We start from the raw sequence: 10,910 nt of genomic DNA on the forward strand, positions 1-10,910 counted from the left end.
CCTCACTTCATCCGGCGACTAGCACCGCTCCCGGCAGCGCTCGCCAGCACTCGCCCTCGCCATGGCCTCCGTCTCGGAGCTCGCCTGCATCTACTCGGCCCTGATCCTGCACGACGATGAGGTGACGGTGACGGTGAGTGCGGGCCCGGCCACGGCAGGGGCGGCCGCGGGCGGCGGACTTCCCGCCTTCCCAGGCCTCCTGTCCGGCCCTTCCGGCCGGAGTCGGGGCCTTGGACACCCACGGGGCGGCTTCGGGTCGGTGCCCGTCAGGTGGCCCCACGTGGGAGTTGGCCTGGGGCCTCGGCCACGTGCCGGGTGCGGTCGGGGCTGGATTCCATGTGCGATGGCGCGCTCTGGCCGTGAGAACTTGTATTTGGAGAAACTTGCGCAGCGCGTGGGCATCCTGATCCGCAGCCAGTTCTATATCATTTTGAATTCTTTTGGTTCTCCTAGTGGGCCCTGTATGGTGTGGAGGAGAGCGCGTGAGCTCTGCTCCCCCTCCCAGCCTTTGCTCGTAACTTAAAATAGCGAGACTTGGGCACATTCCCAGCCCGTGAAATGGCAGCGATGAACTCGCCACACGGGACCAGATGGCATTTCTGTTACCGTGACGGCCAAAAGAGTGTAAGAAAGGGTCCTCGTACACATAAAATGCAGGTAGAATAGTGAAACTGGATAAACATGGCTAGGTACACACGTTTTGAATTTCTTTTCAACTTTTTGGAGACATCAGAAAGCTACGGTTTGGTCTCTGATGGGTTGTCATTTTATCTGTTTCAGGAGGATAAGATCAACGCCCTCATTAAAGCAGCCGGTGTGAACGTTGAGCCTTTCTGGCCAGGCTTGTTTGCAAAGGTAAGGTGATGGCGGCAACCTGATTTGGAGAGGTAACTTTGGGAAGACCTACTGATGACTAAGGAAGGTGTTCATGCCAAGATCCAAAAAATAAATAAAAAACTCTTAAGTGATACTTCCTTATTTCTATTGTGTCTTTCTTGACCTCAGATTGGGTTCTCTTTTCTTCTGCTTAGAAACCATGGTAAAAGAATTAACCAGGTGATTCCTTCAAAAGGGCCACCCAGAAGATAACTCCTTCTAGTATGATAGCTTGCTTTAATGGAAATTGGATGTGGCCTTTTATTGTCCATTTACTGTGTGTTAGGAGATAAAAGACAAGACCCCTACCCAAGGAATTTGGCACTGGCTGCCTTCCATTCTACAGGTTACTGAATCTCTAGCAAGTGAAGCTTGTGGATGCTAACTATTCACCTGTGTCCTGCAAAGGGCTTTGAAAGATTGAAAACATTGTACCTCTATCATCTTTAATAAATTTCCTAGAATTACTTAGCAGTCTGAAAAATGGAATTCACTGTTAAGAGGAGACGTGGAACTGGGAAAAACCCTGACTTAAGGAAGCTTGAGTGTTAACAAGTTAAACCAGCATATTTTTTTAAAAAAATATATTTTATTGATTTTTTACAGAGAGGAAGGGAGAGAGAGAGTTAGAAACATCGATGAGAGAGAAACATCGACCAGCTGCCTCCTGCACATCTCCCACTGGGGATGTGCCCGCAACCCAGGTACATGCCCTTGACCGGAATCGAACCTGGGACCTTTCAGTCCGCCATCTATAAAAGGAATTCAGCTAGCTGTACCTTACTACTTAAAACATAGCAATGCAGCTATGAGATTTACAGCTTGAAATTTTTTGTGATTGCTTATTTTTAGTATAGCTGTGTGGGTTGTTTTAGGGAATCTGAATAGCAGACAAGCTGTCACTGGCAGACTCCAGCAAAGGAGAAGGAAGAGAAATTTATGTATGTTTATATTAGAAGCTGATGCATGAAATTCATGCAAGAGTAAGCCTTCCTTCCCCCGGCTGTGCCTCCCCACCCCCCGGGCTTCCCAGTCTAATTAGCATATTATGCTTTTATTATAGATAGTGGTGGGGGTAGGTCACTGTAAGTTCAAAGGGGTGGTACTTTTTTTCCTGGGTGAGTATTATAACTGGGACAGAACTGAGCACTTAACCTCTGTATGCACTTGTGTTGCAGGCTCTGGCCAATGTCAACATCGGGAGTCTCATCTGCAATGTAGGGGCTGGTGGACCTGCCCCTGCAGCTAGTGCTGCACCAGCAGGAGGTCCTGCCCCCTCCACCGCTGCTGCCCCAGGTAGGAAACTAATTAGAGGCAAAATTGCCCTTAATTTACTAAGTAGATGATGTCTAGCAATCCTAAAACCAGAAACAGTTTGATGAGGGAAGTCTGGGGTATTTTGAGCATGTAAGTTGAAGGGTCTATAGCTCTTTGGAGTTCAAAATAAAGGTGTGTAATTTACCTTTTTTTTTTCTCCTTTTAAGCTGAGGAGAAGAAAGTGGAAGCAAAGAAAGAAGAATCTGAGGAGTCTGATGATGACATGGGCTTTGGTCTTTTTGACTAAACTGGCTCTTTTGTAACATGGCCAATAAAAGCTGACCTCTGTTGCTGTTGGGCTTGCTGATTGTCTGGGGATGTGCCTGTATAAAGATGATCTCACTTCTATAATGCTGGCTTTCAACCTTTCCTGCTATGACACAAGGTAGACACTGTACAAAGAATGCATCTAATATTGCAGCATTGAGAACTACATGTGGGGAGTAAGGATTATGATTTACAGGATTTGTTCCCTGCACATGAATAAGAGTCCAAGGAGAGGGGGTCCAGACCTCAGATTTAGAAAGTTTCTTTGCTAATTCCCAAGCACAATTCTGGCAGTTAACAAATGTAGCTTGTCGGGGTGAGGGGTAAGACTGAACAATTGCCTAAAGTGGGAATAGGTTGGCTGCTTCCCACATGTGCCCTGATGGGGAATTCAGTGCACTGGATGACCGAACCACACAGGCCAGGTGTAGGCTCACTTTTAAAAATGCCAAGGCACCATAGGACTTGGATTTGTAAGACATCGTATATTCAGAGCACCTATAATGTGTGAGGCACTTGGAACATTCTGTTCTTGCCCTGTCTGTCTCCATTAGTGAGATTCAGAAGTTGTTGAAAAGCAGGACTTGCTAGTCCTACTCTCCAAAATAAGATGCATGAGGTATACACAGAAAATGTTTGGTAAACAATTTAGGAGCTAGAGAAAGGCGGAAGGCACAATGAGGAAAAGAATGAGTTAAATTTTGCAGTTTCCACATGTGAAGCAATGAGGAATGCTTCTCAAAGATGACTGATCCACACCACATGCTAAGTGCCACTTATTAGTAACTTTCACCAGCTAAGGGTCAGCACTGCTAATACAAATGTTATTCTGCACAGCGATCCCATGGGGAGACCCCACGTCAGGTAAGTAGGTCATAAAGGAAAGCACAGCATGTAGAATAACTGAAAATTAATTGGCAAATTGGGATATTATAAGCCCTGGCTGGGTAGTTCAGTTGGTTAGAGGATCCCGATGTGCAGGTTCAATTCTGCCGCATACAAGAACCAACCAATGAATGCATAAATTAGTGGAGTGACAAATTGGTGTTTACTTCTCAAAATTTTTTTAATTGGGACATAAATATACAGTTATCCAAACTAAATACAATTGCAAATGATCACTACAGCAAGACTCATGTTAATATGGCCTAGGGGTGGCTGGCTTTTTAAAACATCTTTCAATATAGTAAAAATCTAATAGTGAAAAACATTTGGAATGTATGATCTGATAATCAGAAGACCCACATATGTACAAGTGCTAACGTTTTCATATTGAATAAAACTGTCCAGTTCCACCCATCTTTTAGTTCTCTGAACAATGATGTAAAGCTCTGAAAACTTAAGATCTTTTCCCTAGCTGTTTTGGCTCAAACTGAAGAGTCCTGGGTTCGAATCTGGTCAAGGACAGTATCTTGGTTGCAGGCTTGATCCCAGGCCCCAGTGGATGTATCTCACATCAGTGTTTCTGTCTCCCCCTCTCCCTTCCACTCCAAAAGTCAATGGGAAAAATGTGAGGATTAACAAAATATCTACTTGGGATATTACATATTTGGAAATGAACAGAGTAAGTGAACATGCCCGTCAATGCTGGCATGTGATATTTCCTTTCCGCATAAGTTAACCAGAACCCCGGGTCCAGCAGGCCTAAGTCTTGTGTTCCTCAAAATCATCCCTGCCAACCTTCACAATCATATGAAGTTCCTGTCAACGGTTTGACTTTTTTTTTTTTTTTTTTTTTTTTTTTTGCTTCTCAGTTAAAAAATGATAGGGAGAGAACCACATGTAAAATTTTATTTCAAATTATAAGAAAATATTTATTTAGAAAGTTAGAGGTAGAAGTGAGCCAGCTGGGCTGGGTAAACTCAGGAAACAAGTTTCAGGGGCAGAAGAAGAGCCCTTGGAATTCAGGAGAGAGAAAGGCAAAGGCCATGTGCCTGGGGGTGGGGGGTAGGGCAAGGCACAGATGTCCTCCCAAGAAGCAGAGTGCACCCACATGTGAAATTTTAAAACTACCTTTTGGAACAGATAAACACGAATTAAAATGAAAGAATTCAAAATAATTATACAACAAAGCAACTTGGCATATTGTTACAAATTTAAATAAAATGTGTCAAATCCTTGCTCCCCCATAATTTGAAGGAGCATATACGGTAAAATCCTGAAGGAACAGTGTGAGCCAGGTGATTAGTGATTTGGCTGGGTAGCACTTTATAGTTTAGAAATAACTTCCACATGTTTTCCCATTCTGAACTTCACCATGTCAGTAGCACATAATTAGTGCTGTTTATAAACAGGTATGTCTCAGTGGTATTGCATGTTCAGTCCAGTCCACCACAATAAAGTGATTCAAAATATTTTTGCTGGTGATGCCTTGCCTTCAATTCTTGTTGTTGTTGTTCTTTTGCCTTCAACTTGTAAAAAATACAACAGCTGCGAAGTGTAATAAAGTGCAATAAAAATCAGTATGCCTGTATCAAGAAACTTGCTCAGAGTTTGAGTGCCAGGTTCACACAGCTAATGTAGGGCAAAGCAGGGCCTGCTTCCTACCTTAGTTGTCTCACTTCTACCATTCATGTTGTGCCTACCTTTTATAATGTACAGTGACCAGCCCTTGATTCCATTTTCTGTCACTTTACAAGCCACTTCTCCCTCATCTCTTTATCTTTGCAAACAAGCCTGGGTAATTAAGCATGAGGTGGACATGGATTGCTTCCAGAGAGCACTAATATTTTTAGCTCTTCTGAAACAGCCAGGAGACATCCCTCAAAGTCAGATCACAGTTACCACCCAACATGCATCTTGGAACTTAGATTGTTCAAATCAGACTCAACAATCTTTTGGAACACTCATGTCAGGACACAGGGTCAGGGGCCACCACATATGTTCACAGAACTGAAATAGTTATGGATTTCCAAATATCTCCCCAAGTTCTATTCAAATTAATTCACTGAAGCTTCCAACCTTATATATTTTGAGGGTTGTTATGATATCCAATTAAAATAAGAAATGTTGATCTTTGCACTGCTATCCTCTCTCTCTCTGGGCCGTTGACTACCTATCCCAGTTAAATTCTACTTTCAGCTTTAAGAAGCCCACACCGGGCTCTATTAAATGTCTGTGTAAGTTTCCTGTATCACTTCTTAAAAGTAGATGTGTAGCCCTGGCTGTGATGTTATTTCCTTTCTGCATAAGTTACGGTGTGGCTCAGTTGGTCAGAGTGTCATCCTTTAAACAGAAAGGCCACGGGTTGGATTCAGGTCAGGGTACATGCCTAGGTTGCGGGTGCGATCCCAGATTGGGGCATGTATGGGAGGCAACCAATAATATCTATATATCTCTCTCTCCCCCTTCTCCTCTCTCTAAAAATCAATGAACATGTCCTCGGGTAAGGATTTAAAAAAAGTAGGTGTGTAACTATGTGTTTGTGATAGTTCCTTTAATTATCTTTCTCCCTCTCCACACGGTAAGTTTGGGGTCAGGGCTGTTTTGCTCATCTGTATCTCCAGTATCCCTGGCTCATTGTTGGCGTTCAATATATACTTTATCCGAGTCCAACCTCTCCTTTAATCGTGAGGAAATAGGGCCCAGACAGGCAGAGGAACTTGCTCAGCAGCAGTTATTAGCAGAGCCAGGACTGAAACACAAGTCCCTGGCCCAGAAAATGTTCTCAGGGACCCAGCTGAGGACGGAAGGCCGAGACTCTGATACCAGGTCTGGTTTTTACACATTGTTTAATCCTAAACCCAGAGGACCCGGCTCCGCAGACATAACGCTATGGCGTCAGGGAATTTCCCCAGGTGATGCCTAGGCCTCGCTGATGGAGGATTCTCTCAGCAGTTGGGACAGTCAAACCAAGGCGTGGCACCCCTGAGCCCATCAACTTCCTTCTGGACACGGCGACCTGTCAATTCCCGGGTCACGTCATCACCTAGGACAGCGGTTCTCAACCTTCCTAATGCCGCGACCCTTTAATACAGTTCCTCATGTTGTGGTGACCCCCAACCATAAAATTATTTTCGTTGCTACTTCATAACTGTAATTTTGCTACTGTTATGAATCGTAATGTAAATATCTGATATGCAGGATGTATTTTCATTGCTACAAATTGGACATAATGAAAGCATAGTGATTAATCACAAAAACAATATGTAATTATATATGTGTTTTCCGATGGTCTTAGGCGACCCCTGTGAAAGGGTCGTTCGATCTCCAAAGGGGTCGCGACTCACAGGTTGAGAACCGCTGGCCTAGGATGAGGCAGGGAAGCTCTGGGACTCGGGCCGGTGGCCGTAGAAGTGTTTTCAGCTCTCCTCCGCCTTTCATTCACCAAGAACCAAGCTTCTTAACTGACGCAAGTGCATGAGACTGTACCGCTCCCGTTCAAATTCTTCTAGCCCGTCGCTTGCCAATCAATGTCCGCGCTGGGCGGAACAGGCGGGACGAGAGGCGGGGCTAGAAGCCGAATGTGGTTGAACTCAATTGCACTGAGGCCTATTGACCACTGGGGACGCTCCTAGAGCCTTGGGGCCTTTTGCGCGTGCCCATTAGCATCAGTCCCGCTAGTAATAGCTTTTCCAGGCTGGTTTAGTGACCTTAGAGGAGGCACTCGAGTAGGCTAGTTGCCTGTTTCTTCGTATACTTCGTGGGGATAATGATACATCACAGAGTTCTTGTAAGAGTAAATCAAATGGTACTGTAAAACAGCACAATTGTGTTCAGAAAATGTTAGCATTTCTTTGATATCTCTCATAGGATGTATTGACATTTAAAATGTTAAAAAGAGAATCTGATTCAAAAAAAAGAATCTCAGAAATAATTCCTACTATTGGAGCCGCTGTTTTCATTTTTACACCCTTTACATTATGAAAACAGCTCAATATTGGATTTTCAAGATTTATATAATTAGATTGGTAGAACTGCATACAAGCTGAACGGCTTTGCTTACAAAGGGAATTTTTGAAAGTTTGCTTTTCAGTTACTGGCTCAATGCTGCCCTGCAGTGGCTAATGGTAGGAATGGCTAAATTGGCCTTTTCATACCAGAGTGCCCCTAGGCCAGGGTGTGGGAGTCAGGCAGGCAAAGATGTCAGCTGTTGGCCCCAGGGTGAGAGAGTCAGTCCATACCTTGAAAAGGAAAGGCATATTTGTATATTCACCAGTGACGCAGCTAAGAGGGAACCAAGTGCACTTTATTATGGTCTTGCCGCCTGTATAATTTACTTAGCATGTTTGACTTTTCCTTTTATATACTCAAGTTCACTTCTTGCCTAAAAACTAAATACCGTTGCTGAGCTGCAATGCTAGCTGGTGTACTCTTGGCTTTCCTCCAAGATTTTTGGAAGAAACGGCCACATAAAACCACTTCTGCTTTTGCCATAAAACTTGTGGAGGCTGCTGTGTCCTTACTGTCCCACAAATAGGGTCACGTGTGGAAAATTATTTTAAGATTTAGGTCCAGGAGAAAGTCTGTATCCTCTGGGGATTGGTAACCATGCCTCCTTTATAAAAAGTGCTCTGTGGCTTGTGGCGCTTGCTTCTCTGCCTCAACTGCTGAGAAACAGTGTCAGGCTTGATGTCCGATCTTAGTAATTAAATTGACCCAAATAAATGATGTATTTGCTTCTTCCCCCTTTTCTGGTCTCTCCAGTGCTGGGTCTTCCTTGTCCCTGAGGGCAGCCTGCAAGGCACAATTAATGTCCATTTCCATTGAGCTTAGTCTGGTTTGTCCAAATGGTGGTCCTTTAGTCTTGCTGCCACTCCTTGAGGGCAGGCAGCCTAGATCTTCTAGGACAAACACAGCATGTTAGACTTACAAGGAACTCAAAAGTGCACTTGATATATATATATATATATATATATATATATATATATATATATATATATAACATATATATAACATATATATTATACATATATAATTGATTTCAGGTAAGGGAGAGGGAGAGAGATAGAAACTTCAATGATGAGAGAGAATCATTGATTGGCTGCCTCCTGCAGGCCCCACAATGGGGATCGAGCCCGCAATCCAGGCATGTGCCCTGACCAGGAATCAAACCCATGACCTCCTGGTTCATGTTTGATGCTCAACCATTAAGCTACACTGGCTGGGCAACCCTCTTCCTTTTTACATTTGTGGAAAAGGAAGCTCAGAGTGGCAAGGTTGATGTGGCTGTACAATTTTAGAATCAAACCCAGGACATGCACATCAGGTTACCACCTCCCAACTCCCAGCTTGTCAGGGGAAGGAGCTGTATTTCTAGAGGCCTCCTTGGCTTGGACAACGTCAGCCTTCCTGCTGGTCTGTCTCAGAGACAGGGAGGGCAGAGCTGGGGGCCTGGCTTCTAGGCACTGCCTCTGGGTCTCTCTCAGGCTTAAGTTACACCTCTGCTCCAGCTGCAGGTCCAGAGTCAGCAGCAGGACCCGAAGCTCAGAATGGCACAGAAATCCTTGCCCTAGCGAGTGACCTCAGGCCGGCAGCGGTCCTTTGACCAGTTCTACTCCAAGTGTGGTCCCTGGACCTGTGCTGGTTCATGAACTATTGTTACTTGCCCACATGAAGACAAGTACAGGAAGTTCGTACTGAGAACTAGAGAGTATTTAGAAACTTTTACATCAATTTGACATTGTCACATCATTCAAGCAGCCTTTTTTTTTTTTTACTAATTCATTTTCATTGCATTTTACAAAAAGTTAACAGCAAGCTTAAAAAACCAACCATGCCCCAGCCCTTCATGGATGCCTTAGGATGCACTGCTACTGACTCCCTTTTCCAGCCTGCACTGGGCTTCGGATGCTGCCCGGGGCTTTGGGCATGTGAAGTTCTCCTTCGGGGCAGGAGGGGGCGACAGAGACATGGGTAATCGGTCCTTCCCCAGGAAAGGCCAGCTCACTCTTCCAGCAGCCTCCATTTGACCCTTCCGGATGTTGGCACACAGGAGAAAGGCAGGCTTTCTTCTTCCTGGTCTGCCTCGGCTAAGAGCAAATTCACCAGGGAGGACGGGCGGCTACGAGGGCTGTCCACGTACAGAAGGCAGGAAAGTGAGGCTCCTGGCCAGGCGCATTTCCCCCAAGGAAGTCTAGTTTTGTGGCTTGGGCACAAGGCTCTCAATCAGGCTGTTTGAATCCTGGCTCCTCCTTTTCGTTGCTGTGAGGCCTTGAGATCTCTCGGGAAGCCCAGCTTCCTTAAGTGTAAAGGGCCCCTATTAATGCTAGCTGTCCCACGGGGCTCTTCGGGTAAAGTGCATATTAAGGCAGATGGAAAGTAAATCAGATCGTTGTCCGAATATTAATAACTCTAGTTACTTTCATCTCATGCGTGCAGCTTATGGTTATCATTTAACCTATCTGCCATCATTACATTTTCTTAAATATGAAGTGCAAAGGATGTACCGTATGCTGTTTACCATCTTCCTTAAAAAAAGAAAAAAATTTCCTGTTTCTCTTTCCCTTGGTTCATTTATTTCAAGTTTCACCTCATTTTATCTTTAAGCCTAACTTTATCACTAACCATTTTGGTACACAAAGGTTCCCTAAAGTTTTCCCTAATACGAGGTTCCCTAAGACTATTTAAGCCTCAAACGGAGTGCAGCGAGCGAGGCCAGTATGACACCGTTACACGAGACAAACTTAGAAAGGTTCAACGCCTGGATCCAGGCCACAGGAGTCGTTCGTTTTTCTGATTCTAAATCCTATGCTAGGATTATATCATCTTTGCCTCTTAACGTGAATAACGGGTGGTGGGCGAGAAGCCACTACTAACAACACTAAACGGATCTATTCAAACATGAACCGTTACCACATTCTAAAAAGTTGAAAATGCAGCATGGCACAGAACTCTTGATAATACCGTAACTTTTAGGAAACGGGCGAGATGTACAAAGACGGGGCTCAAACACTTAAAGGCCGGGCTTCGGAGCCGAGCCGAGCTGGGAGAAACCCTGCGCTCGCCGGCTGGCAGATCCCACAGGAAGCGGTGGTCCCCCACGTGTCCTGCAGGAAGCGCCGAGCACGGGGAGTGAAGGCGGCCGGGGAAGGCGGCGCGGGGAGGTAAAAGCAGCAGACAGGGCTGTCCCTGATGGACCGGGAGCGCGGAGGCAGGGGCGGCGTGGAGGGAACACCGGGAGCATCGGGCGGGCCACGAGGTCTGAGGAAAGACCCGGAAGCAGCCCGGAGAGGCGTTCGTCCTGGGAGCGGGCAGCCACGCGCCCGCCCTGTGCGGCCCCCCAGGGTTTTGCTCCTCTAGTTCGAGTGGGGGTGTCGGGGAAGAGGAAGGCAGAGAGGGGAGGAGACGCTAGAGCAGCGACAGGTGGGCAGCGGTCGGAGTCCGGGCTGCGCGGGTCCCGGGGACGGCCGCACCTGCGAGCCCTCCGGGCCGCCGTAGCCCCGCCCCTCGGCGCGTGGCGCCCCTGACGCTGGGCGCGCGGGCGCTTTCCTTCCAGAGGTCGCTCTGGT

The 10,910-nt window shown here is 45.9% G+C and overlaps 1 protein-coding gene across 1 annotated transcript; it reads left to right on the forward strand.

Annotated features, from left to right (window-relative positions):
• LOC102426061 (60S acidic ribosomal protein P1) lies at positions 1-2,486 on the forward strand. The gene is made up of 4 exons (XM_006107354.2): positions 1-133; positions 781-855; positions 2,055-2,172; positions 2,361-2,486. The coding sequence occupies exons 1-4, from the start codon at positions 62-64 to the stop codon at positions 2,438-2,440; spliced, it is 345 nt and encodes a 114-aa protein (XP_006107416.1). The 5' UTR covers positions 1-61; the 3' UTR covers positions 2,441-2,486.
• Positions 2,487-10,910: the final 8,424 nt, after the last annotated feature.

This window comes from Myotis lucifugus, unplaced genomic scaffold (assembly GCF_000147115.1).
Source record: "Myotis lucifugus unplaced genomic scaffold, Myoluc2.0 scaffold_1128, whole genome shotgun sequence".
Classification (NCBI taxonomy): Eukaryota; Metazoa; Chordata; class Mammalia; order Chiroptera; family Vespertilionidae; genus Myotis; species Myotis lucifugus.